We start from the raw sequence: 26,963 nt of genomic DNA on the forward strand, positions 1-26,963 counted from the left end.
TTCCACCTGCTTATGCCAATGCCCAGGAAGCACTCGGCGAGAGAACACTATTTGTATTTTTTTATTTCAATAAGCTATTTAAAACATGCAGCAATAAACTGCTCAGACAGGTAACCTTCAGAGCCAACACAGAGTCATGTAAACAACTTGGAGGGTGAGATTACTGTGCAAGAACAAAATGAAACCAAACCAGCACTGTCACAATATTGCTGTTTCTGTTGCATGAACCATTGCGTTTGGTGAAATGCTGAAAACAGGAAGCAGTGTTAGCTCAAGATCGAAGCTGGTTTTGTGGTTACATGCGTTATCATGCAAACAAGGTTCAGCATTCTTTTTTTTTTTTTTCTAAAGGCATAGCCCAAAGACAGTTTTTGTAGGGAGGGCACAGCCCCTGCTCTGGAAAAGGCGTTACACAATGTTTTCCTTGATTTTGGCTAAATGGAAATATTTCTCAGTGTCACCAGGAGCACAGGGTGAAAGCACTATGGTTGTTCTATTGTTAAAGGGGTAAGAGGGCTCTTTAAGAGGGTTAGGGCTCAGGGGCACCTCCGCCCCTCTCTTCAGGTGGAGGAGATGAAGGTTGACAAGGATCCTGTAACCACATCAAACATGAGGGAGGGAGGGAGGGAGGAAACTATAAAAGCATGTAGAGGTATGTGAGGGGAAAAAAAAATAATACTTTGTGAAGAAAGGAGGGCAGAGGGCACAAGTAGAGAACTTGAGATAAGTGGGGTTAGTTCTTCAGGTACTCGAGGGTGGAGCCATTATGTACCCTGTGTTAAGTGCTCCTCCTGGCATCCAGGCCAACTGTGGCCTTGTGAGCTCTGGAGTCAGGCCTGGAAGGAGGATATGGCTGCAGCCCTGCCTGCCTGGAGGAAGGAAAGGGCAGATGGTTAAGGAACGAGTGGAAGGCCCCTCTACAGGGTGCCTTGCGCAATGTGCTGTCTGTGTGTCCTCTGGAAGGCCACGTACAGTGAAACAAATCAGAGTGAGGCTGCTTGGGTAAACTCCACTCATGCAATTCGTGAAGTCCTCTTTACAGGAAGGAGGCCCTGGTTCTTTGTTTAGTCTGAGAGCTGTGACAGAGAGGTATAATCTCATCCCAAAGGAGAAAATTATGACCGGTTATAAGAAAACTAATGCAAATAGATTTGTTAGGATGAATGAGGTCTTTTTCCTGCTTTGATAGCAAATACTTTCACCTCATACTGATGCTATCAGGAAGCTATTAACACTCTTCCTCCACCAGAGCTCCCTCCTGCTGATACAGCCTCCTAGCATGAGTTGAGCAGCTGTTCCTCTTGCTCTTCTGGCTCTTTTGATGATCCCTGTGGACTTTCATGCTCATCTAATTGTTTGAACAATTGTAGCCTGTACTGTCTATGACCAAGGAGGTCCTTCTATCTTCTGAAGTCTATTCTGATCTCCCCATAGCCGTGGCCTCTCACCTACTGCTACTGCACACGAGCAGCACACGAGGGCCCACATGTGCTGTCTCTGAGGCAGCCCTCCCGCGTCCTGCAACAGCCTTGACAAGAGGCAGGTAACTGCGTGTGCTTCAGGGGCTTCGGAGGCGGGTGCAGAAAGTCCTGCTGCGGACAGGGACAGCGTGTTCCCGCGCTGCGCGTGTGCCGGCCTTGCCCCCAGGGCACTCCGGGAGAGCGCGGTTAGCGGCTCCTGCGGCGCCGCCGCGCCTCCCTCAGCGGGGCGGCCCCGCGCCGGCCTCGGCCCGCGGCTCCCCGGGGCCGCGGGGTCACCGGCGGAAGGGTGGGAGGAGGGGCCGGCGCTGCCGCCGGCTCCCGGCGCCTCCCCCGTGCTCGGGGCCCGGAGGCGGGACGCGGGGCCGGCCCAGCCCCATATAAGCTCCGCGGCGGCCGGCGGCGGCCCAGCGGCGGCCCCTGCGGAGCCAGCGGGTCGCGCGCGGCGGCAGCGGCGTCTCGGCCTCTCCCCCGGCCAAGGGGGGCGCTGGGATGTGAGCGGGGCCCGCGGCGACCATGTTCCCCCCGGACTCCACCTGGAACATCTCCTTCGCCGGCTGCGGCTTCCTCGGCGTCTACCACATCGGCGTGGCGAGCTGCCTGCAGGAGCATGCCCCCTTCCTCGTCGCCAACGCCCGCAAGGTGTACGGCGCCTCGGCCGGGGCGCTCACCGCCACGGCGCTCGTCAGCGGCGCCTGCCTCGGTGAGCGGCGGGGCGCGGCGGCCGTTGGGCGGCGGCGGCCGTTGGGCGCGGCGGCCGTTGGGCGGCGTTGGCCGTTGGGGCGCCCCCCTCCCCAAAGGCGTCGCGGGCGCCGCAGCTGTCATGGCCCCGCCGCCGTGACAGGCGGGCGGAGCGGCCCTCGCTCCTGCCTCCCTTCCTCCCCGCGCCGCCGCGGATGCCGCAGGAGGGGCCGTACTGCAGTAACGGCAGCAGCGCGGGGAGGGAATAAAGCTCCGCCAGCCCGAGAGCCTCCTGTTGGGGAGGGAGAAGGGGGGGGCGGAATGGAGGGGACGCTGTAAAAGTCTTTGCTGCTTGCTCTGAGGTCGCCACGCACCAAACAGGTGCGAGGGGACAGAGAGGAGGTACCGGGGCGGGGGAGGGCACTGGTCCCCACCAGGGGTGGTGGTGAGAGCACGGTGCCAGGCGAGCCCCTCTCTGGAGGGAGGCGAGGGCAGCCGCAGGAGCAGACACAGGGCCCCTGGGCTTGTCCCGCTACGAGTGAGCCTGGTGGGGGTCTCGGTGATGGTGGGAGCTGACCCCTCGCTGCTCACTGGTAGTGGAGCAGCTGGAGGCACAGGCATCCCGCCGGGCGCGTAGGCACCGATTAGAGCTGAGCGGTGTCTCCAAGTCACCAGGAAACCGCGCTTTATCTTCTTGTAGCATCCTTGTTTCTGCAGGAGGATTGTTCCCTCGGGCAGAGGGCATGAGAAGTTATCGTCTCCTCTAAAAGGCTTAGCTAGAAGTGCTAATGCACCTTTAAGCTACAGAAGAAATCTTGTTTTTTTTTTTTCTTTGCTTTTCTGAAGCGGGCATATAAGGTCCAGTAGCCTGGTCCAGCTTAGTGCCTGTCTGGGGAGCAGCTTGAGAGAAAGGTGTATGGTGGGTTTTTGCTCACAAGGAATTGCACAAGTGAAATTTGTCCTTTTTGTGTGTACAAAAGCCAACAAATTCATGCTTAAAATAGTGGATGGGGTGAATCTGTCCGTCTAGTCTCAGAGAAGTGTGCAATGGAGAGGCTGGTGCCGCCTCACGTGCACCAGCCTCTCCAGGAGCCAAGCGGGACCGGAGCTGTTTAGTGCTTGGCTGCCCTTGCCTTGGTTGTGGGTGTCTTTCGGGGGCACTCCCTGCCCTTTGCAGGGGCAGAGCCCTCCGAAGGAGTCCCCATGCGGAAGAAGTCAGTTCCTTCTGTGCATTTAGGGCTTGACTTTCCCCTTCCTTTGCGCTCTGGTTACAGAGACAACCGTGTACATGTAGTGCGTTCTTCTGGAGCATGGTGGGGAGCTCTCAGGAGCTGCTCGCGCCTTGGCCTGGGGCTTGTCAGGCTCTAGCCATGCTGTGATGCCAGATTCTCATAGACAAGGCCCCCTCTCCTGAAGGGACCTGTTTACCAGTAGCTGCTGGGGGTTCGGTTGCTTTCCTTGCTGCTGCTGGGGAGAGGGCGGCTGCCCAGGTGGTGCCCCTGCAGCCTGCGCTGTGCCCGTGTGGCACGAGCTGGAGACAGAGCTAGAGACAGGCCAGCCGCAATGCCCCGTGCCGGGGCCTGCCTCAGGCACCAGCCGAGCTCCGAGCAAGTCTCTTATCTTCATTTTGCTATTTATAGGATTAATAATTAGAATTATCATTATTTTTTCCTATTTTGTATTGGGTGCAAGAGGAGGCATGGTAAGACAGAGTGGAGTTAGGTGCGACCTGCTATCACTGACTTCCCTCCCAAAAGAGTTGGAAATGCCGCCGTTGAAAATCATGCAAGGCTTGGATCTGGGGCTGCTCCAACTGCGATTTGCTCTGGGCTGCTTTCCTGGCTGTGCTTGCAGCTCTGCGTGGGGCAAGCATATGTCTCTGATGAGAAATGCTCATAGGGCAACTGAGCTGGTTTCAGAAAGTAAAAGGGGGACAGGTGCCTGGTTGGGGCTTGGTATCTCTGCACTTTGTCCCTGCTGTAAACCCTCCTGACGCTGCAGGTTGCAGAGCGAGGGTCAGGGGTTGGAGTGAGATCATGGCAGGGAAGGGGTGGTGGTGAGAGGAGGAGACCTGCAGCCTGTCCTGGGGAAGCAGCTCAGCCTCCTGCGGGCTGTGCTGGGGTCCTGAATACCTGAGTTTGCTGGTTGCTATCAGGGAGTAGGTGTAACAGCCTGAGGACTTTAGAGGTTACAGTGACTGCTGGCCTGTGCTGCCTGTTGCGTTGTCAAATGGGAGTATTAAATAGTATCTTTTGCTGGGTGGCAAGGGGAGGGGAGTTCTGCAGAAGCCTTGCTGTTTGGGGTGCGTGTAGATAGAGTTAGTGCTTTCCTGCGTCTAAGCTCTGTGACATTCCACTGACCTAAGAAAAATCCTTGCTGGATAGGACTGCAGAGCACTTTTCCTTTGTGGTGGTATTTGGCCTCAATCCTTCTGGAGACCCTGATCAAAGGGAACAGAAATTTTCCTGGACTTTGGAGCGTAAGCTCATGTGTAAAACTTCTTCAGCTTCGGAGCCTGTGCTCTGGCCTCTGCTTCTGTGCAGCTTGCCTCCGAGCTGACCTGCCGTTTCCCTGGGTGGGGAGCAGTCTCTCGTTATTTGTGCATGGCACTAAGGCTTCGCTCTGTGCTCACGTTCAACTGAAAGCCCTGACAAAATCATTGGCACTGTAAGAGCTCGGTGTAGAGCTTGGAGGCACATATGAGAATACCTAGGAAAAGAGCAGCAGGCATGCGTTAGTTAGACAGAGGGCCTCATATTGAAATAAGAGACCAGGAGTTATTTATGGGCTGTTACGACCTTGGCTAGCCCTTGCTAAGCACTTTACCATTAGGGATCTTGGATTTATTCTCCAGGGTTACAGCTTTTGAAGTGCCCTCTCAAGCTTTGAGGTGCATTGCCGTGAAAAGGCATTGACGCTTTTCCCTCAGGAATCCTCTGTATGGACATCAAGCTGTTGTGCTGGAGACACAAAGTCTTTTGAGTCACTCGCATGTGCCTACTCCAGTTTTGTAACATGAACCACTTCTTCTTGTGGTGTTTTTCCAAGTAGCAGGCAAGATGGATGTCTCTGAAGTCTGTGTGTCTTCTCTTGGGGCTGCTAGAGCCCTTCGTGTTAGGGAATGCACCTGTATTGGCCAAACAACCAAGAATGCTTTTTGTGCCAGCTGTGCAGAGCCCCTTTCTTACACTCAGGAGAACAGCTAAACATCTTCAGATAGTGTAGCTTTAACAGCCAGCTTTGCCTCTGACAGCAAAACCCACCTCCTCCCTGCAAAAGAGAAGTGGATCCTGTGGCTTTCCACAAACTTGGATTTGAAGATCTACAGGCTTCTACAGACTCTTACCCATTTGAGGAAATCCTGGGCTGGTCAGTGGGCCTGCGTGAGTACAACTGCCTGTGTGACACTGTAAGACTGTCCTTGTTTCAGTTGCTAATGATGGTAAAATGCAGCTAGTGCCCGGTTCCTGAATCCTTAATACACAGTGGCACTAAGGTCTTTGTAAAGGGCCTGGACTCATCCCACTCCAGTGAGAGTCATGGGGCTTGGTGCCCGCTTTGGAAGCGTAGGTACTGTGTGGACCTGTGATTGCTGACAAGCTTGTTTTGATCTGATGGGCAGGCGCAGGCTTCACTTGTGACTTTTGTGACTGTTGGTTAACCAACAGCATCAGCATTGTCCATAAAGCAGGCGAATATTCTGCCCTTTGCAGCCTCATGTGGAAGGATAAGTTGGGACTGTTGAATTGCTTTTCTTTTTTTTGCAGGGTAAAAAAAATGGATCCTGCTGTCAGAGGCACAGCTGGATATTGGACCGTCCCCATCTGGGGGCACTCAGCTATTCTTCTGTAACCTAAATCATGTCAGGGTAAGCAGAAAGGCCAAAGCAAGCTGAGGGGATGCTCATTGTATGAAGAATGCAGAAAGGAAGCCAAACATCAGCCCAAGAGCAGGACTGCTTGGGGGATCCTTCGAGAAGCTCTTCCTAGGTTGTGTACAACCTTTATTAGTGTCTTATGTAGAACTCTGTCCCGGTCTTGACCTGGGATGAAGTAATGGTTCTTTGACATTCAGGTTTACTTATCACCTGTCATCATGTGACCAGCAGGAAATGCACTCCTGAACTCTAGGGAATTTTTCCCTCAGGTAGCGCTCTTCTCTCTGTTTTTATTTTTGTCCTCCCCCTTCCCCTCTTTCCTTTTGATATTGAGGTCAATTAACAATAGTGACCACTTATATATTGTGCTCCCAAAATTTGATTATGTCATGAAAAGGCTTAAGGACTGATCACAGAGGCTATTTTGTGAGTATGGAGTGTAACTCCAAAGCCCAGATTGAGCAAGGGGAATAAATCGGCTTAGTGTTTAGGGAATCCTCGGAGCAATGCCAGTTTATATTGACCGAAATGCGAGTCTTGAAGCCCCACCTAGGCGAGTGATGGTGTCCACGGCAGTGAGCTGGCAGCCAAGCAGAGTACCCTGCAGCTACTGTTGCTGGGGAGCTTATTCCTGCTGCCTGCCTGCCTTTAATAAGGAAGCTTCCCTGGGAACAGTGCTCTCTCATGCATCTTCTTGGATGATTCCATGGGAAGCCAAGCAGCTGCTTTTAGCAACAGACATAGTCAAAACCATATGTATGTTTTTCCTCTTGTCACACACAACTGTGGCAACAGCAAGGTGCCCAGCCAACCCCGTCAGCTGCACCAGCCGTGTAACGTCGAGAGCAGCAGCGCAAGTGGTCTGTGCTTGGTCTCTCCTCTGACCCAGAATTTCAGCCTTACGTAGAGTCTAGGCTCTCCTCCTTTTTTTTCTGCTCCTTCTCTTATCTGCAGAAGGATAGATCGCTCAAGGTTCCTGCGAATCCTCCCCATAAAATTGGAAATGCAGTCATGTGTTTTTTTCTGGGTCATTTGTCTGGTTATGATTAGGTTTGAAAGCTAACTTTAATCCTGCCAAGTCAAAAACCTTCTTCTGATTCCTGGCTCCCACTCTCACTCTCTTAGTGGTCAGGTTTGTTTTGCCCATGTGTTTGGTGGTGCTTGTCTCGCTTGTGCCGACCTCGTTCCTGTCCCCACAGCTGTGCTGATCTGCAGCGCAACATGTCCAGGAGAGCTGCCCTCTGTGTTCCTAAGAAAGGGACCCTCCTGAACTGAAATGCTCAGAAGAAAAACAAAATCTGTATGATCCCGGTGGCAATCGGTCTAGTTGTGCTGCTTGTGTTATTTGCCTTGGCGCTCGGGTGTAAGGTAACCCTTTGAAATCAGTTTGCAGAAGCTGCACCATTGCCAAGGATCAGCTTGTTGGTGTTGCTCCCCTGGACAAGTAAAGGAGAAGCTCACTGGACCATGTGCATCATTCGCTCCCTTGAGGCCTTATTAGCAGTCTGAGGCTTTACAAACTCCTCTTTCATCACTGCTGGCCCCATTTGTCTAGGATGGCGCTTGGAGAGAAATCAAAGCAGAGACTTCTCCTTTCATGTCATGTTTTTCTGCAGCGTGTCCACTTCTGTTGTCATTGTGTTGTCCCTGTGCTGGGAAGCTGATGGTTTTAGTGGAACCTGGGGCTTTGGACATAGCCCAGCCCCGAAGCCCTGGTCTTTCCAGTTCAGGGGAGGGCCAGAGCGATGCTGGTGGCTTCCATCTGACGAGTCCTCTAGAATCATGAAGCTTTTATGGGGCTTTGCAGTAGTTCTGAGGATGAACCTCCTTCTGTTCCTTTAAGGCAGTCTCTTTGGATAGATGCTGGTTTTGAAAGCCTTTCGTTCAGGGTTAGACTTTAAAGGCTTGAGTACTCTTTTGGCATTGCCAGTTCAGCAGTGTCTCTGCCACCACTCTTGGGTTATCTAGTTTAGCATTTTATGATGATGACAGGAGCGGAGGGTGGAAATGAATCAGGGAGCCCTTTAAACGTGTTAATTTGTAGCCAGCTCTTTAGTTGAGGAGCCTCATTTGAATGCTGCTGATTCAGGGCTTGTCCCTGCAATTATTACTCTGGTATATAATGAGGCAGGGTGGGAATGCAGATTACTGTAGTTATGCATAGAGAAAGTTCGATATGGAGCAGACTGTCAGCACAGGGGCAGTGCTATCTGTTTTTTCTAGCCTGGTGTTGCAATGGTAGTTTTAATTGAAACTTTTTTTATGGAGGAAAAACTAGCCATTTAACTACTAACTGTACTTATGCCTGTGGGTTGGTTTTTGGCTGTGTTAACTCCTACATTGCTGCATGTGACTTGCTACCCTCCTTGTTCTGCGCTGTTCAGCCTTGCGGGAAGGATTAAGTGGGATCTTTTCCCTCAGGGGGGTCTGTGCAAGGCTCTGCCAGCTTCTTCTGTCCCAGCCACGTGTCTGGTTGCAGAACTTCAGTCACCTCAACACTCGAGGCTTGTGGCTGTTGGGCTGGATGTCTGTGGGGAAGAGGTAGTGTGGGTCTCTAGATGCTCCTGTGCCTCAGCCCCCAGGGATGCCTTTTGACCTTCCTGAGACCCCTTTCCAAATAAGCTCCTTCATGCAGGAAGAGATTCCTCCCAGATGAAAAAGCATCTGGGCTTCCTGTCTTTTGCTGAGGACCCCTTTGGAACAAAACTTCTCCTTCCCGCTTCCTTGCAGGTGGCCCCCTCTGCCAGCACCGCGGCAAGGTAGGAGAAGTTCAGGGTGTTGCTGGGTGTCTCCTCACATGTGTGCGGTGGAAGGGCACGGTGAGCCGTGTGCCGCAGGCGTGCGGGGAAGCGCTTGCCTGGTGCTGAGCAGTTGGCCAGCAGCGCGAGCACGAGGGAGCCGGGCATCACGGGGGGCTCCAGAGGGCTCCCGTGGGTCGGTGCCAGGGCCGGCCGTGCTCTAGCAGCTGTGCGAGTGTACAGTAAGTGAGGATGGGCAGAAGGGAGGCGGGCTGCCCTTCTGTGAATGATGGAGCCAGCTGTGTTTCTGGTAACATCTCTGGGGCCCCCAGCGGTGCCTGCCTCGCTGCAGGAGGGCATGTGGCAGGGTTGTGCTGAGAGCCACAGGCAGCTCTGCGTGGGCCGCCGTGGTGCTCTGCTGTGTGAGCCTGCCGAGGGCGATGGCTGACACCACAGCGCTTGCTCTTGCCCCTGCACCGTGTGTGCCTCAGTGCAGGGCAGTGGAGAAGGGCTCTTCAGCCTTCCTGGGAGAAGCATGTGTTTTTATTTCTACCCCAGCTCTTGTTTCTTCCCTCCCCTGTCTTTCTTGCTGAGATTTGGTTTAAAGGATGACTTGGGAACCAACATCGCTCGGCTCAGAGTAAGCAGCAGAGATCTGAGCTGGACCAGCTTCCTGAATCCCTTTCTGCCTTCTCCTCTCCAGCGCAGCCTGAACTGTGCTGTAGGACTGACATGGATGGATGGATGGATGAAGACAGGATGTGGCTTTCACTGCAGCCTTCCCAGCATCCTGAGCAACCTCTCCTCTTCATGTGCTCTTATGCTCTTTAACTCCTTTACCATAATGAAAACAAATGCCAAATTAAGCTTTGTATTAGGGTGTTACAGTGGAAAAAGATTAGGCTCGTGGGGATTGCTGTTGTGGTTGTGACAGAGATCCTGGCTGGCTGCCTGCCCTGAGCCGCCTCTTGGCATCGCTTAGATGGTTTCCCAGTAGCAGCCGCTCTCTTCTCAGGCCTGTGTTGCAAGCGCTGGTCCTGGGCACGGGAACAAAGCGGGCTGTGGCTCGCAGGACGTCAGTAGGTGGTGAGGCTTCCGTTTGCTCCCTCGAGTCCAGCACAGAGCCCCAGAGGGCACTGCAAAGGTTTCCCTGGGAGATTGACCCAGCCTGGCAGCTCTCCTGTCCATTCTCACAGAGCAATTTTGCTTGTGTCCTGAGAAGACCCACTTGCTTCATGGGACATGAGCTGCTGCATCTGCTCTGCAGCTTCCACGAGCGCCTGCCCTGTGGAAGCCGGTGCGAGGACAGGCAGGCACAGTCACTGTGAGCTGCCCTGTGCAAGTGGGGAAAACGGGTGACTTAAATGCAGGTATTCTCCTTATCTGCTCCCCATGCCCAGGGCATGGTTGTAGTTCTGTTATCTCTTAACTGGTGCCTTAACAACCACAAGGTGACTATTGGTTTGGCTCAGAGGGGAAAGGGACTCCTTTCATTGTGGATTTACTTAATTTAATACATTTGTGCTTTTTGAAGTTTTCTTCTAAGTAGAAAAGAAACATCTTTGGCACAAATACATTAGCAAGAGGGAGGGTCCTGGTTCTGCAACCGTTGCAGATGCCTGTGCTTTCCTTTCTTCCCACTGCAACCTGCATCCTGGCACTGCTCACACCTCGGCTTTGCAGTGCTGAGCAGGGTGAAGCCGGGCCGGGACGTGTGATGGACTGAGCCCTTCCTTCAGCAGCTGCCTCTGTCTGCAGGAGCTGGTCCTACCTGAACAGCTATCGCTCCATCTTGCTGCTTCCTCTGCCCCGCCTGTAAAGCGAGGCTAGGCATCCCTTGTAGCAGCTGATGGGGGTTCCTAGGAGCTAATTCTGATATCATATGTTTCATTGCCCCTCTCTCTGGCCAGCCTTGGAGAACCTGCCCTCACAGTCGTTTGTTTGTCAAGCTTTGAGGTTTGTGTTTGCATCAGCATGGGGGAAAACTTCCTTTCTGTATCCATAATCTGGAGCTGTTTCTTGTTATCTGATGGCAAGACAGTTGGAGAGAAGGAATGAGTGAAAGCCTCAAAATAAACAGCTAAATATACCTCAAAACAACAGAAAATAAGGAAGTCCCAGAACACTTTGTTCTGCTGCATGGCATTTCTCAATATTTGAGGAAGATATGCACAGATGTGAAAGTAATTGGTGACTTCGGAGGGTTCATGTTAGCTGCCTTCCCTCAGGCTGACATGCTCCAAAATGGTCAGCTTTTTCATTGAGCAATATACACATTCTGGCAAGTGAGGGACAGATTTCTCTACGTGCACACAAGTTTTGTTGACACATCTATCTTTAAGATTTCACACTGGAAATTAAACCAGAGAACTCTAGTCTGTCTGGGGTCTGCCTGTCACTTGGAAGTGTCTTAGCAGGGCATAGTAAATTCTCGCTTTGTTTTCTACAGACATGGGTTTATCTTTGGGTCCCCTTTTGACATTCGTCTAAATGCTCCATTCCTCCCTGGTGGGCAGTCAGAGAACATCTTGGGTCAGGCTCCCACTTAGCATAAACCGGCCTGTGAAGACCTGCCTGTTTTTTGCTCCCTTGGGGTAATGAATAGAAACTACCTTGCTTCAGCGTGAGCATGGGCAGGGGCACAGCCAGCCAGCCAGCCAAGCAGAGAGTATCTTCCACAAACTGAGGCCACTGCCCACGAGAATGAGTTGTCCTTGGATCATGGGGCCTCTTGCTCTGTGGTTTTTCTTCTGGTGAGCATGTAGGCACTTCTGAGCTGCCTGTGAGGAAATATATATATATTTTTTTTCCTAATTGTTTGTTTACAAATTTTGTTTCAGTGCCTCTTGCTTACAGCCTTGCACTCTCAGGCTGACCACAGGACTGCGTTAGTGTCCTCGTGGGAGAGACCAGGCAGGAAGAACTCGTGTGCTGCTTGACTTCGTGGGTTTTGCGGAGGAATCCCAGATCGCTGTGCTCCAACTTGCATCTTGGCTGTTAGCTCTTCAAAGATGAGGTGCTGGAACAGGTTCCCAGGTGGAGCAGTAAGGGATAAGCAGCCAAACTAGACTAGCCTGGAGTGAGATCATGCCGGTGGCTGCCGTCTGGTTCAGCTGTTCCCAAGTTCAGGCCTGGACAGGGATCTGCTGGTAGGAAACATTGACAGCTCCAGTGATGCTGCAGCGAGTGTCTGAGCCAAGAGCAAGTGCAGAGGCAGAGACTGCAGCTGGCAGCTCTAGCATGGAGCATCGTGCTTGGTACCATGCAAACCTCTTTCCACATAGCTGCCTGGGGCTGCACCCTGCTCGCAGTGCATGGGAGCTGTCTTCTGAGCTGAGGAACTTGCAGCCTAAATCCTGCACTAGTATGGTGTTAAGCTCTCCTGGAACTGGGGCAATGTCAAAAGCACCTGCAGTTCCTTCCGCTGCTTGGCTTGCCTTCAAAGTTTTCGGTGTCTGCGTGTCTGGCCAGTTTGGAGTCGTAGCTTGGTGATGGGACTGCAGAGAGGAGCGGTACCTTGGGTGTAGCTGATGCGTGGGAAGGAGTTTGTCTGGATTTTTGTTGGTGCTGCGTGAGACGTGGGAATAACATGGATCTATGGGAGCTGTGCAGTTCCCTGCCTGCTCCGTTAGCTCAGGCACCTGCGGTCCGGGGTGTCGCTGCCCGAGCTCCTCACTGCAGGACACTGTAGTTTGGGTAGCAGAGGCGGCTCTCTGAGGAGCCCAAAGGAATTGCCACCTCTACTGTCTGAACTACAGGGACTGTCGCCTCCACGACACCTGCAGGCAGCAGGAGAGCCTTAAAAGAGTCTGGAAAGAGGCGTTAGACCTGCTCCAAAAGACCCTTGAGCTAGGGCAAGGCAAATCTGGGGCAGGAGGGCTGGCTTAGACACTCTGCCGCAAGTATAGTAATGTCCTGAAGCTCCTTGGGATGCAGTCGCCACTGGCTTCCCCATATGTCCCTTTTGTCAGCAGGAAGGGGAGATGCTGCCTTGGCATTGTCACCATCCATGCTGTCCTTCATTTTCCATCCCTGTTTGGATGCCTTACACTCTTGTTTACTGCTTCATTCTCTGGGGGAGCAGAAATGTCCCTGACGCAGGCAGTGATCTTTGTACTGACATGGAGCCTTTCCAGAGGGAGCCGCAATGTCACTGGTGAGCCGAGCTGCTGGGTGGAATGTCCCGAGGGCCCCCTCCCTCCTCGCCACTCTGCTCCTATTTTTGTTCAGTGTGTCCTGGAGGTCTGTTTCCACCTGCCTCTCTTGAAATGCTTTATGGATCAGCTGTCCTTACGCTGACTGGAAAACTGGTGATATTGGGTGGTCTTGCGTCAACAGGCGAGATGCAATGTGCGTGCAGTGCAAGAGCACAGCCAAAGCCCTCCTGCCTGAAGAGACAGGTCTGAAAAGGCCTGATTTCCCTTCCCACCACCCCTCCTGCAGCTTCCCAAGAAGGTGCATGGAGCACTCAGCCCTTGTGGTCCTCGCCTGTGTGTGTTGCACAGGAGTAACCGTCCTGTTTCATCTGGCTGGGAACATCGCTCGCCCCAGCTGGCATCAGTCAGGTGGCTGCTCTGGCTGGGGGTGCTTGTGTGCAGCTGTGAACAGCACGTGCTCCTGAGTGCTCCTCAGGGGAGGGAAAGGTGCTTTAGCGGAATGAGCCTGCAGAAGGAAAGCTGTTGAGGTTTGCAGTGGGTCATAGTTCCTTTGGGTTCTTGAAATAGCTTGGGGATCTGCTTTGTCCTGCTCCTCTTGGAGAGGTGGGACCTGTGCCTTGTTCTGGTTCTGTCCTGTGCTGGGCAACCCTACCGAGCATGCAGGGCACTTGGTACTTGGTAACTGGGCTGTTTCGGAGTCAAACATGACTGGTGGAAGTGACAGCTTCCACTTTTTTAAATGTGCTACCTTGCCATGCCAGTAAGTTAATGGTTGGTGTGACGTAGCTAGAAAACAACTTAGGAGCTGGCAGTCACCCTCAGGTTGTTTCCCCTGGGTGAGGGTACCAGGCCCCTTGCAGAGGATCCAGGCTGGAGTGGCAGACGGGTGCCCTGGCCTCCCTTGCTCCGTGGGGACCTAGCCACTATGTTTAGGACTGTCTGACTGTCTCCACCCAGGCCCTGATGAGTCACAACTGCCCTGCTGCATTTGGGCTTGTGTTGACAAAACATGCTGTGGAGAAGAAGGACTTTTCAAAAGGAAATGAAATATTTACTGTATTATCCTTTAAGAGGAATGTTTGGTTTAGTAAATCTGTATGGGGAGAAGTGCTGGGTGACTTGGCTGGTGAGAGAAGAAGGAAGCGTTTCTCAGCAGGCAACGTAGCTGCTAATGATTGTCTGTGTCCCCTGGCTCATACCCCAGAAACGAAAAGGAACTTAGCTCACGTTTTTCATGTGACCTGTGTCCTGAATCAGCAGGTCTATCAAAACCCATGGGAATCTTTTCTGTGGACTGGAGTTGGCACTGGATTAGTCCCAGTAAGTGGCAGCTTTTGGCTGACCCCTGCGGGACTCGTCTCTGTTCCCTCTTATTTAGCAGGTCCCTCTGGCAGCCTCTGCAAAATCCAATTGGGATTTGCACTGCTTTTCCTGGAATGGCTCTTCTGGTAGTTGTGAGACTAAAGCACTTTCACCTCCTCTTCCTCCTCCCAATTTTTTTTCCAAGAGGCCTTGTGATGGACCCAGCTATGTAAACCTGGCTTCTCCAGCTGAACCCTGAGCTGGCCCCATTTCCAGGAATGCTGGAGATGCTGCAAATCCACACTCTGCCACCAGCATGAGGGAGTCAGCAACTCTGGTCGCATTGCAGCTGCCCTTCGTGTAGAATAACCCAAAGCTGCTTGTGCATAATCTCTGTATGGGTGTACACACAGGTATAAAATAAAAGAATGTGTCAAAGGAGGAGGTTGCTAACTTGAAATGTCTTGTTTTGTCCCCTTGTTCTCCCCTGCACTGAGCTGTGTGTAGATAGAGTAGGCAGCTGCAATGTCCATCCTCAAATAGTGGGGCAGTCTGTTCTTGGCGTAGTTGGGACTTTGCTGTTCCAACTTGTTTAATTCTTTAAGCAATTGCCACCTTAGATTTTTAGCTCTAATGTTAGTCACTAGCTGAACTTAATTGCAGTTGTTATCAGTGTTGTTATTAAGTATTTCTACATGCTAATATGTGTAGTCTGGAAGCACCTCTTTCTAAGCACTATCTGTCAGGTCTTAGGGAGCACTAAGAAGGGTTCCCCTGGCATGAAGTGTCAGTCACTGTGAGGCTGGCTCCCCTCCTGTTAGGAAGGGTGTTGAACCATGCACCTACTAGGGCCCAATGGCCTGCTGCTGGTTGAGTAGAGAAGATCAGAGTTAGGCTGCTATACATGGCTCCAGGACGGAGCAGAAGACCAGGGTCATGATGCTGAAAATTCTTTCAAAAAGGGAACTTGTGTCTTCTGCTAAGTAGTCACTTCTCAGTACCTAAAACCCTCACTCCAGATCTGTGGTTGTACTCCGTGGTTCTGTGCTTGCTGGATCTAGCGGTGGTGGTGGCTTTCCTGATGTAGCATCGCATTCCCATGCGGTGCTGCTGGAAAACATGCTGCTGTAGCACACATCTTGCAAAAGAATGGGCTGTGTCAGAATAATGCTGAGGGCGTTGCTCTTATCTCTATTTATTAACCTAGGTCTAACTTGGCTTATTCCCTTCCCTTTTTGTGGTTGCAAGACTGGGTGGGGAAGAGAGAAACGTGGGGGGATTTCAAGTGGGCTTGAACTGAGAGGCTGTTTCATCTTTGTCCAGGAATAACTTCAGTCTTATTGGAGAGAAATCATCATTTGAGAGAGCACGGCTGCTTTCCCCTCCTCCCCTTACTGCTCTGGGCTGTATGTTCCCTGTGTCCCGGGAGGGCAGTGGCTGCCTGGCACCCAGGAATTTGGTGTTGCCTCTCGTGCTGCCTGGGAGACAGGCCTGGAGGCAGCAGTCAGCGTGTGCAGAGGGCAGCACGCTGGTGCTGAGGCGTTGGCTGCGCTTGGTGTTGTTGTTTGAGCTCTGTTTTCTTTTCCTCTCCATTCTATCTTCCCCTCCCCAGTGCAGAGCCCTGATGTTCTTGCCAGATTGAGTTCCTAGTGACTGTGAGATAATGGGCTTAGATGCCTTTCCTTTTGCACAGATGGGATGTGTCTTTTCCCTCCAACCCCAGCTGGGTCACTGTGTGAAAGTGTAAAACATCACACGTCTTGAATCCTGCTCGCTGCCAGGGCCTGTTTTAGTGCAATGGAAAGGGACTCGGTGCAGGGAACGATGCACCAAAGTCTCCCCGAGTGTCCCTAGGTCACTCCTTCACTAATGGAGCATAGCAGACAGAGTCCTAGTCAAGATGGTGATCTTGACTCAGCTCCTCAAAAGGCCTCTCTCCTTTCACTCTACCTAAATGGGATAGGAGATGTGGTTTGGGAATGATGCTCAACCAGTGCTGATAGAATACAGTAGCCCTTCAAAAAACTCAGGAAAGCTCTGCTTCCATTTTACTTGCCTGAAACGTGGCTGAGATGTGCAAGAGAGCCGTTGACAACTGATTAGCTGGAAAGCAGTAGTGCTTCTGTGTACTGATAGGTGATTTGCTTCAAGTTAGAAAAACAGGTGTTTGCTAGAAAAGTTTTGGTGGAAGGTGTTTTGGAGTGGGTTTAGCCACAAGCTCAAAGCTGTAAAGCAGTGTCCTTGTGTGTGTGTGTTTTGTCTTTCTGTCGGTCCTGCATTGATCAGTGAAGCAGCATCTAGTGAAGATCTTTCCTGGACTTTACGTAGTGTGTAAGGTGATGGATGACAGTGAGCAAGTGTGAGAGCCATCAGCTCTCACACTTCTGTGACTTCTCTAACACTGTTCCTTACAGCTTTTCATCTCAAGTTATATCAACAGGTGGAATAAACCTCTGTGTAAAGCCGGATAAGGCTTTCCTATACCTGATTTTAAGAAGGCTGTTTTGACTAACGTTTCACGTTGCATTTCTCTGTCATTGCAGGTGAGGCTGGTGCCAGTATCATTCGAGTGTCAAAAGAGGCACGGAAGAGGTTCTTGGGCCCACTCCACCCATCTTTCAACTTGGTGAAGACCATTCGGATCTGCCTGTCCAAGACTGTGCCAGAGAATGGGCATGAGGTAGCAGCAGGGCGCTTGGGCATCTCCCTCACACGGGTCTCTGATGGAGAAAATGTGATACTGTCTGACTTCAAGTCCAAGGAGGAGCTAATCCAGGTGAATGGGAACATACATCAGAGGGGGGAGGAGCTGCAAGCTGTTTTGTTTTGTCTTGGTTTATAAGTGTTCTTAGTAATGGAATATAATTGTCAGGATGTGCCAGTGTGGTACTCTGAGAAGAGTGATAGGTTCAGTAGGCTTTGACCTGGTTCTAACTCAAAGGGTTACATGCTGGATCTCTTTCTCCCTCAGGCCTGTGTCTGCAGCACTTTTATCCCTGTCTATTGTGGGCTGATACCTCCAACCTTACGTGGTGTGGTAAGTAAGACTCTAAGATACTCTTTCATTAAATCATGTGCTAACGAATGAGAACTCAGAAATGCTAGTGCTCAATTTTGACAGTCCTGCTGCCTGCCTGCTGGCAGTAACTAGCTTGAAGAGGCTCGGGAGATGTCCAGATAAATAGCTTCAATGACACAGCATCTTGGCTGTGAACTGACAAATCTTGGCTTTATAAAACATGAGACTTGGGGTTCTCCACTGCATGTACCTGCCTTTCAGTGCTGCCTGCAGTTGGCTGAAAATTGCCCAAAGATCTGAAGATTCAACAGAATAATGGTTGGTCTTTGGAAAATGTTTAGAGGAGTGAAGGCTGGAGGCAGGAAATGTTCACTGGCTAATAGTACTTAAAGATATACTGCAGAGCCACAGGCTGCTGCAGGATGGTGGGGCAGGATTGTGCTGGCAATGACAGGGAAGGATAACTCCCTGATCCGCTACACAGGGAAGACTGGGGGTCCTGCAGTGCTCATACAGTTCCCTAACAAACACTGCCTCTCTTCCATGAAGCTGTTATGCTTTCTACTGAGCGTAGTGCTCTGCTGCCTGATAGAGCTTTAAAAGGTACCCACTGCTTTTGAACTGCTTCCTCTCGAGGACCATCTGCAGTAACCCCTTCCTTCTCTGTCGACAGGTTTCAAAGTACCCAGAGCTGGAACAAGCGTTGGGGTGTCTCTGCATTTGTGCTGTAGGGCCTCAGCTGAGCTTGGACTCCCGTTCTGCTACACAAGTTAATGCACACATTAAAAAGCAGTCTATCTGCAAGCTAGTCAGAGGGAACTGTTAACCTACATATGCCTTGTTTTCTCCTCGAGGGACCTGGCCAAGATGCCACAGTCTGACAGAGCAGGGCATTGAATTTCTTCCCATTGCTCCCTGTGTCCTAACATTGAGTCGTTTTTGTTCCTGCATAATACATAGTTTGGCCATTTTTGTCTTGTGCAAGCATATTGGGCTGGGAAGTGATCTAGAGTAAACACATTAGAGGAAATGTTTTCAGAGAAGTGACAAATTTGGTAATGCTCCAGTGTTTGCTCAACAGCTGTAGCCTGGGATCCTGCCCCACAGCTGGTGGGAGTGTGTTTAGTGGTGGCTCTTTCAGGAGATCTCTTGGGAGCCCACTAAGGTCAGCTTGGCCTGAGAAAAATACCCCTTCTTCTCAAGTGCATACAGCATCAGGGTTTCTGGAATTTGCAACTGCCCAGGCACACCAAGGCAGTATCTCCTGTGTCAGCACTCTTTCTGGGAAAAGAAAGGGAGGAAAAAAAAAAAGGAATATGATGAGAACATTAATTCTTCTCCCTCCCCTAGAAAATAATGGCCCTTTCCTCCTTTGAAGGAGGGGCTGGTGAGGGGAGAGGGTAGGAGACTGCAAAAAGACTTTGAAGCTGGACTGTATAGCTCCTAGCTCTCCTGCAGTTACTGTGTTTACCATGGGACAGACTTGCAGGCTAATCAAAGTATGACAAGCAGTTTTCATGGCATTTGAAAGCTTTGTGGGCAAAGTAAAATCAAATCCTGCCTTCTTCCTAAGCTTTCTCCAGTGCTCACTTCAAAGTTATGTAGCCCCGAGAAGGGGAAGATGAGGAGTGTGGGGGTATGTGTGAACACTTCTTTCTGATGATATGTGTTCACTTATGCTGCCACCCTCAGGGAAACTTATGCTTCTGCATCCTGGCCATAAAATGTGCATTTTTCTAGAAAAGCCACAAAAACATTTGCTTCCATCTTCTATAGCCAGCATGGTTGTCTGGCACTCAGGCTGCTTGCATTGCTGTGTCCTCTTCCCGCTGCTCCTCTCTGCGTCTCTTCCCTGCATTGGGAGCAGCCAGACCTTTCCTACTGGGGCTCTGAGCCCCAGAGCCCGTGAGGTCCTCTCTGGGCTCACAGGAGCTGATCAAAGAGGTCCCTCCCTGTCTCTTTTCCAGAGCAAAAGACAACAAAGCATAAAGCACCCTCTGACCCAAATGGGAAGGATTTTTCTAGGCATTGTGCAATAAAAGACCAATGCCAGTTCTTGGTCTGCCTGTGAGAGCGACGCAGTGGGCAGGATGAAGGAGCTGCTCTTGCTATCAGCATTCCCCTGCTTTGCTGGGTTCAGCCTCTGCCAGCTTTGCCTTGTGCCTGCTCACCTCTGACCACCAGAGCGAGCTGCCACATGGGTTCCTCTTTGGCTTTGCTGCTGCAGCTGCTGCTGATAGGACTGTGCAAGCCATCCAAAGGGATGGTCAAAAACATGCACTAAAATGAGGACCAACTCTGCTGTGAAATTGGTAGAAGTCTCCTGCAACAAGGATGCACCAGAGCTGGAGTTGTTGACCTGCAAGGGTTTCAAACTTGCTGCTCCTTCAGCCTTGCCCATGAACCCTTCCTTTTTATCTCCTGCATGTTGCTTGCTCTGCCAGAGGCTTGTGATAGGGATTGTTTTGCTCAGCTCCTTGTGCAACTGTGCTGCTTTAAAGAGTTCTTTGAATCGTGTCCACACTACCAGGGTTGTCCTTCCTGCAGGGATAGCACAAATGTATTTATGGTACGTATGTACAGAACATTCTCTGATAATAGGGTGGCTGCTGGGGCAAAACCCAAGTCCCTTGTACTCTGTTATCATGCCAAAGCTCACGGCTTCCGAATGTGTATGCAGGTGCTGGGACTGCTGTCTGCTAAGCCTGCTCGCAACAAACAGCTGCTTTTGTTCTCCATTAACAGCCTGTCCTCTAGTGGGACCTGTGTCTGAGCTCTTTAATTTTAAAAACAAGTTGAGGATGGTCTGAGTGGCTCAGTGCCACTGTGGCAACTGAGACCAGTGTGCATTTGCCATGTAAGGGGTTGTTGGGGTGTCTTTATTTAATTGGATGGTGAATCATGCCTTCCTCGCGGAGAACCCAGGGGAGCAAAACACAGTACGAGGGGACAAAAGCACATAACAGAAGAGTTTATAGACAATACAGCTGTGGTATCACTGCTTTTAATTCCTCCAGGGCTGGTGGATGTTCTCCATTCTCTTCCCAAGTTGTTGGCTCACACATGAACAGCAACACTGAGAAAAGAAAAGCTGCTTAATCAGTTATGAATGAGGCTGCTTTGTTTGTCTTTATTGCAGAGATATGTGGACGGAGGGATTTCTGATAACTTGCCCCGCTATGAGCTGAAGAACACGATCACAGTGTCTCCGTTTTCAGGGGAGAGTGATATCTGTCCCCGGGACAGTTCCACGAACATGCACGAGCTCAGAGTCACCAATACAAGCATCCAGTTCAACCTCCGCAACCTCTATCGCCTTTCCAAGGCCCTCTTCCCTCCAGAGCCACAGGTGAGATTCCTGGCAGTGCCAAGGTTTAGGGACAGTGGATAGACACTGGCAGTGCAGTGCAGCTCAACAGAAGAGGATTCTAGACACTACACTATTTCTGTATCTCTTATTTGTCTGTTTTTTCACCTTGACAGTAGTAACTCGGTGACTTGGCAAACCTTAGCCATCTGCACAAAGCTGTATAGACATCTTAGCTTTCTCTTGCTTCTGGAAGATCTGGAATTTAGGTGCTAGCAGTTGCTTGGAAAATATTGCCATGTGGCTCTCTAAATTGGCATTTGTCAGGAAGCCAGCCCTACTTCTAAACAAGGATGTATAAACTCTCTGAAGCAATATGCTCTCAGGCTTCTTAAGGTCAGGTGGGAGCTGCCAGCCTGAAGCCAGTGACAGTCTCCTAAAATGTGCCAGCAGAACAGGTGACACTCTAAACAGCTCTGTGTGCCTCTCCTCTGAGGAAGGCCAATTCAGCATTAGAGAGCCCTGGCACTGCAGCGCAACAAGCATGCGTCCGTGTGCTGAATCGCTTGGACAAGTTTCTCCTTGTCCCCTCCCCACTCCCCTTCCCTCTCAGCCCATGTTGTCTGCAAACACCCTGTGGCCCTTCCTGGCATCTGCTGGGAAGTTTCTGTGCTGGTTGCTCCTCAGGTGGCTTCCTAAAGGCTCCCCACAGTAACCTCAGCTCTAAATGGGCAATTGTCCAAATCTAAGCCCACATATACATAGGATCTGCCCATTCCGACCTGAATTATCCTGCGATTCCCTTATCAAAGGCATTTGTGTTATGCCTCCTCTTCCAGCACAAAGCCTGTGAAGGGCTGGCAAGTGAGAGCCTTGTGCTTGGTGTAGCTTGGGAGTGCGGAGAGTTCCTGTAAAGCCAGCCTTGAACAGGGTGTTTGCTCTGCTCAGCCAGAGCCTCTCCAGGTGACCTGTGCTCCCCTGTCCCTTCGCACAGGTGCTGCGGGATATGTGCAAGCAGGGATACCGGGATGCGCTGCACTTCCTGAAGAAGAACGGTAAGGCCCTGGGGGCAGCGCCGGCGCCCGCTCTGCGCGGGCTCGCGGGGAGCTGGCAGTGTGTGGGGCAGAGCTGATCCGGGGTGTGTGGGAGGGAGAGGTTCACCTCGGATGTGGGGAATATGGAAGTTCTAAAAAGAAGTAGATTTTAGCACTTGGGGAAGCAGAAGCAGAGTGGACATGGCTCCCTATACAGGGTGCTACAGAAGGACTCTAACAGCTCTGAGACCAGAGCCACGGTGGCTTTGGCACAACTGGGCAAGGAGGCCGCTTAGCCCAACATGGTTGTTGGGCACCGGCAGAGCTTGTGCAGGTGCCCTGCTCCTTTTTAGGTGTAACTAGGACTTGTGGAAGGTGGCACAGGTGAGCACTGTCCACAGGGCCTGGCAGTGGGAGCTCCCGCGTCCCTCCTTTTTATGTTCTGGACTTTCTTGTCTCCCGCAGCTGTTGTAGCATGTGTGTTTGTGGTGCTGCCCAGCGTCACCTGCAGCAGGTCAAGTGTACTTGTTTGCTCTGTGCTGCAATACCTTCCTGGAATAAGAGCAATCATGCAGCTGTATTTATGGATTAAGCTGCAGGAGGGGAATCCTGCCTGAAAAATTGGTATTCACTGGTAGAATATGTAGCAATTAAATGTCACCAAACTGCATTCTTCAGTGCTTGTAAGAGAGATGTTAGAATTTCTGGCAGGGAAAGACAAGGTGATGTTAAAGCAGCCAGATTTAAGTCTGTGGCAGTAAACATCCCAATAGATATAACCTAAACAGGCTGGGTGCGATGTCTGTCTGGCTGAGGATTGTGTTAGGGTGAAGCAAGGCCTAACACTCCAAAGGCCAGGCAGGCAGAGCAGCTAGTTTGCATCATGCTGATTGCTTGACTTCTCTCTCAGGTCTCCTTCATCGTCCAAGTCCTGCCCGTCCTCTCCTTGCCATAGAAGCTCCTCCAGGAGAGAAGAAAGAGGAAGAAACAGAAGCTGAGGACCAGCTGGAGGACAATGCTGCCCTTGCTGCAGTTGAAGAGCACATCTTTGAACACTTGCCTCCCAGACTGAACCAAGGTATGATCCCCAGGTTGAGAGTCCAGGCTTCCTGGGCCCCAGGGGATTGCTGGGATGTGGATATTTGTGACCATGCTTTCCTGGATCCCATTCCCGTGACTGAGCTTAGCAGCAGCTCGTGCTTAACTGGAGTCTGAACCTCTTAGATAAATGTGTGGCTTGGCCTGTGGAGGCAGAGCTGTAAGAGGGTCACTTATTTGAGACTCCTGCTTGGTGAGGAAAGGATGAGGATCTTGGTGCTTGTTCCTTTGGGACCCTGATAAAACATAAGGTGATGCTACTCCTCATCTATGCTCAGAAAATGATTCCCCTGAGCAAAACTTTCTTAAGAACTAGAAGTGGAGAGGAGAGATCCCAGAGTAGGTACTGCTCTGGTAGTAACTCCAAGGATATAGGAGAGAAGGAAACAGCCCTGCTGGGAGAATTCAACCACATTCTCTCTGTCTTCAGCTCTTATGGAGGCTTGTGCTGAAAGAAGAGGGTTTTTGACTGGTATCTCCAACATGCTGCCTATACGTGTGGCTACTGCAATGATGGTCCCCTACATGCTGCCTCTGGAGTCTGCCGTTTCCTTCACAGTCAGGTAGGCCTTCAGCTGGTGCTGCCCGTGGTGGCTTTCTTGACAGTGGAGTCAAGTGTTTGGTATAGCTGGTGGAACATGAATGGAGAGGGAGGTAGGATCCTTTCCAACTCTGCAGTGCAGACTTCCTGGCAAAAGTGTTCGTGCCAGTTATGAACCACACGAAAAAAATCATTCTCCCCTCCCCATGTCACTTGGCTACAGCCAATACTTTCAACATAAAGAAAGATGGTTGCATACTGGAGCTTGCCCTAGGGGTTACTGATAAGCTTCAGAGCCTGGAGGAAAAACTTCTGAATTGAAAGTGTGGGGATCAAAATAGGAACAACACAAGAGACCTCGTTCCTCTGAGGGTAGGGGTAGAGTAGTCCTAGTTCTCTGCAGCTCTGCACTGTACATCTGGGAAGGCAGATCCATCAGAGACTTGTTCTTTATGCAGAGTACTCCATGAAAAGTTTCTTGCAGAGAGGCAGTATGTGGTAGAAAGCAGTTTATGGTACAAAGCATTAGAGGAAAAACATTTTCCAAATCTGGAAAGGATGGAGAATACATTTTGTAGCTGCACTTTCCATAAAGGTAAGTTCTGAGCTATTTTTCTCCTTCACAGCTGCTCCCCCTCAGTTCTGTGAATGGTGGTGGAAAGACCTCTTGCTGCACTTGTTTCTAAAAATAATGAGTAACTATTTCTAGGAAGCAAAACTAGGTGTCTTTCGATTGGAAGAAAAAGAAGTGTTAACATTTAAAACCATTGCATAGAATGTATTTCTCTTCTCTCCCCCAACAACTCGTATCTCGGCCCATTGGACAGGAAGTAAAGCTCTAGTGGTTCGGCTCCCTGCTATCCTTTGTGCGGTCCAACTAATGGCTGTGTCCTGTCTCCCAGGTTGCTGGAATGGTTACCAGATATCCCTGAGGATATCAGATGGATGAGGGAGCAAATGACTGAAATCTGCAACTACCTTGTGAAGAAAGCCAAAAAGAAACTGGGCAGTCACCTTTCAGCCAGGTATGGCTGTTTCCCTCCACTGCACTGCTCTGGAGGAGAACAGTCTCTGTCCTTCCCTTCTATAGAACCTACTCAATGAGAGCAGAGCAACTAAGGCACAAATGGACTGGAAGGATTTACTGCCCAACTTAAAATGTTAATCTGGTTCATGGTCTTTTGGCCTTCTTAACTGTTGGATGGACTCAGGACATCATCCTCTTCCTTCCTCCCAGAGAGACCTTGTAATGAAGCTTTTTGTTACCAAAGCAATAGGGCAGAAGATGCAGGTATAACTAAAACACTCTGCTAACTTCTTGGTAGAAAACAGATGTGTGTGGTGCTTGCCAGCCCAGGATCCCTTAGATTGTCCCTCTCAAGGATATTTGAGTTCAAAATGACCTTTTCTGCTTAGGAGTGTAAGCCTGGTTTGGGCTGCAGAGGCAGTGTGTTGGCCAGGAGGCATCAGATGGGCTCCACGTGGAGCAGAGAGCTTTGGCTGCTCACCTGTGCCTTGGCTCTGACCTGTGCCTTGGCTCTGACCTGTGCCTCTGAACTGAAATCCTTGCTGCAGGCTGCAGCTTGAGGCTGAGGTAAGACTCTCCTACACAGATGAGGACAGGAAACTCTGTATTACAGTAGTAGTCAGAGGTCCTAGCAGTGATCAGGATGTTGGTAAAAGTGATGATTCTTACCCACTTCATGGCTTGAATAATCGAGAGATGTGAGGGCAGAAATGGGCACACAGAAGAGATCCTTAAAATCATGCAGTTAATGGCAGAACAAAAGCACTTGGTGGTCTCTGAAGCTCTGATCTGGTGAAGCTTTCCATGTACTGATTCCGTGTGTGTGTTTACCTTTCAGGCTTTACTATCACCTTGAGCTTGGAGGGACCCAGACCCTGCCCATCTCTTCGGCAGCTCCATGTGGTGATGCACTGCCCATGTGGATGAGAAGTAACCGTTCCCTGTCCGACGTCATGCTGAAGTGGGAGGAGTACCAGCGGCAGCTCATGATGGGCTTGCTCTGCATCAACGTGGACATGCAGGCGTCCCTCTTCCCGCAGGAAGGGTTTCTGATGAAGCTTCCACCTCTAGACTATGCAAAGGAGTGCCTGCCGCTCTTCTGAGCCTGCTGCCGGGGGGGAACGGGGTGGGTGGGAAGGGGGGCCACGCAGCGTGGGACCAGCCTCAGCCCCTGGCAGCCTGCTGCCCTGTGCTCCCAAATATGCTGCAAAGGGAATTTCCCAGGGACGGAGACTGGTGGAGATGACTGTAGCCATTTGTTGCCTGCTGGGCCAGGCAGGGGGCCTCTGCGTTGGAGGAAGCGCGTGAGCAGGCACCTTGCTTTAGACTCTTGCCTGGCCATTTCCCATGGCCACGCTGATGCTGGCCCAGCTGGGCTCTCCCAAATAATGCACTTTGAATTGCCATTAGGGATTTGCCACCAAATAATCAGGATGTAGCTGACACTCTGGAGTTCATATAGCTTTAGCTTCCTTCTGTTTTTGGAGCTCATAGGCATATATATATCTATATTTTTTTGAACAATCTGACATTATTTAGCTCTTTATGCTACTTAAAGATTAAGTAGCCTCTATTGCCAAACCAGTTTTCCTCTTTGCTTCCAAGCTTCCCCTTGACTTTCTTTGCTGAAGGACATCCTTTCCTCTGTCCCTACGCTACATCCCCACTGGAAGCCAGAGCTGGTCCTGCTGCAGTCCACGCCGGGACTGCAGAAATGTAGGAAAACTCTGTATTTACCTTGATTAACATTGTGATTGCTCCCTAAGTGACTTTTGTCCTGATTTAACACTGAACTGAGTGTTAAATCACTGAGCTTATTTTGAAGAACTAGGTTAGGCTAAGCTATTTTTTGTTTTGGTTTTCCCGATAAAAGCATAGAGTTTGAGGCCCCATTCCTGTCAGTGTGAATGGGGTTAGTGTGGGGTTGCTTTGGAAAAGCTCGACTTAGCTCTCTCAGGATTGTCCTAGCAGCTGACATTGGGGAGGGAATGTGAAGTGCCTGTGGGAAGGTGAGATTGTGTGGGGCATGTTTTATTTGAGAGGCTTGTGGTGGCAGGTCACAGCAAGAGCAGGGAAGGGGCTGCCTCTCACAGGGGTCAAGCTTTGCTCCTTAAGGGACCACACAGCTGGAACTCCGAGGGGTACCACGGCAGGCTCCAGTCTGTCCTGGCTTGGAAGAGTTTGGGCACTGCGGTTAGGGGCGATGGGGATGCCGGCCTCCTGCTCTGTCGGCCCCTTGGCAGCCCTGACTCATGGCGCACAACTCGGGCTGCAGTGCAGCTGGCACAGCAGGAGCACGAGAAGTGGGAGTGAATTCAGGAGTGTCGGTGCATGCACAGCCTTCTAGGAATGGCTACGCTTGTCTCTTAAAAGCCCAGAGCTGGTAGGTTTATAGCAGGGCAGGACTCTGCCTTATAAATTACTGCCTTCTCCGTAGCAGCCTGGTTGTAACTTGCTCTGTAGAAACAAACTCTTTGATCTCACCAGGGTGAGACCTGGCTTCCTGTGGGGATTGCACATACTTAAGCTTAAGCCCTTGCATTGGGACACAAAACCAATGCCTGGTCGCCTTTTTTTTTTTTTTTTTTTTTCTGCAGCTTCCTTAGGGTTGGAGAAAGAGCAGTAAATCTATTCACTCCCTGCAACAGCAGGTCACCAAGAGTGGAAGAGAAAAATGGACGATTTTGAAAGCACAAGTTAGTAA

The 26,963-nt window shown here is 50.9% G+C and overlaps 2 protein-coding genes across 2 annotated transcripts in view; both read left to right on the top strand.

Annotated features, from left to right (window-relative positions):
* The window catches only part of RPLP2 (ribosomal protein lateral stalk subunit P2), a 192,369-nt gene that overhangs the window by 6,798 nt on the left and 158,608 nt on the right, over positions 1 to 26,963 (top strand). The window lies entirely within an intron of this gene.
* Positions 1,891 to 25,698, top strand: PNPLA2 (patatin like domain 2, triacylglycerol lipase). The gene is made up of 9 exons (XM_088525793.1): positions 1,891 to 2,181; positions 16,777 to 17,009; positions 17,205 to 17,270; positions 20,392 to 20,601; positions 21,554 to 21,614; positions 22,504 to 22,671; positions 23,122 to 23,254; positions 24,135 to 24,257; positions 25,098 to 25,698. The coding sequence occupies exons 1-9, from the start codon at positions 1,995 to 1,997 to the stop codon at positions 25,360 to 25,362; spliced, it is 1,446 nt and encodes a 481-aa protein (XP_088381919.1). The 5' UTR covers positions 1,891 to 1,994; the 3' UTR covers positions 25,363 to 25,698.

The sequence above is a fragment of the Tinamus guttatus genome, unplaced genomic scaffold (assembly GCF_059628265.1).
Source record: "Tinamus guttatus ecotype Peru unplaced genomic scaffold, ASM5962826v1 Tinamus_guttatus_pri_ptg000240l, whole genome shotgun sequence".
Taxonomy (NCBI): Eukaryota; Metazoa; Chordata; class Aves; order Tinamiformes; family Tinamidae; genus Tinamus; species Tinamus guttatus.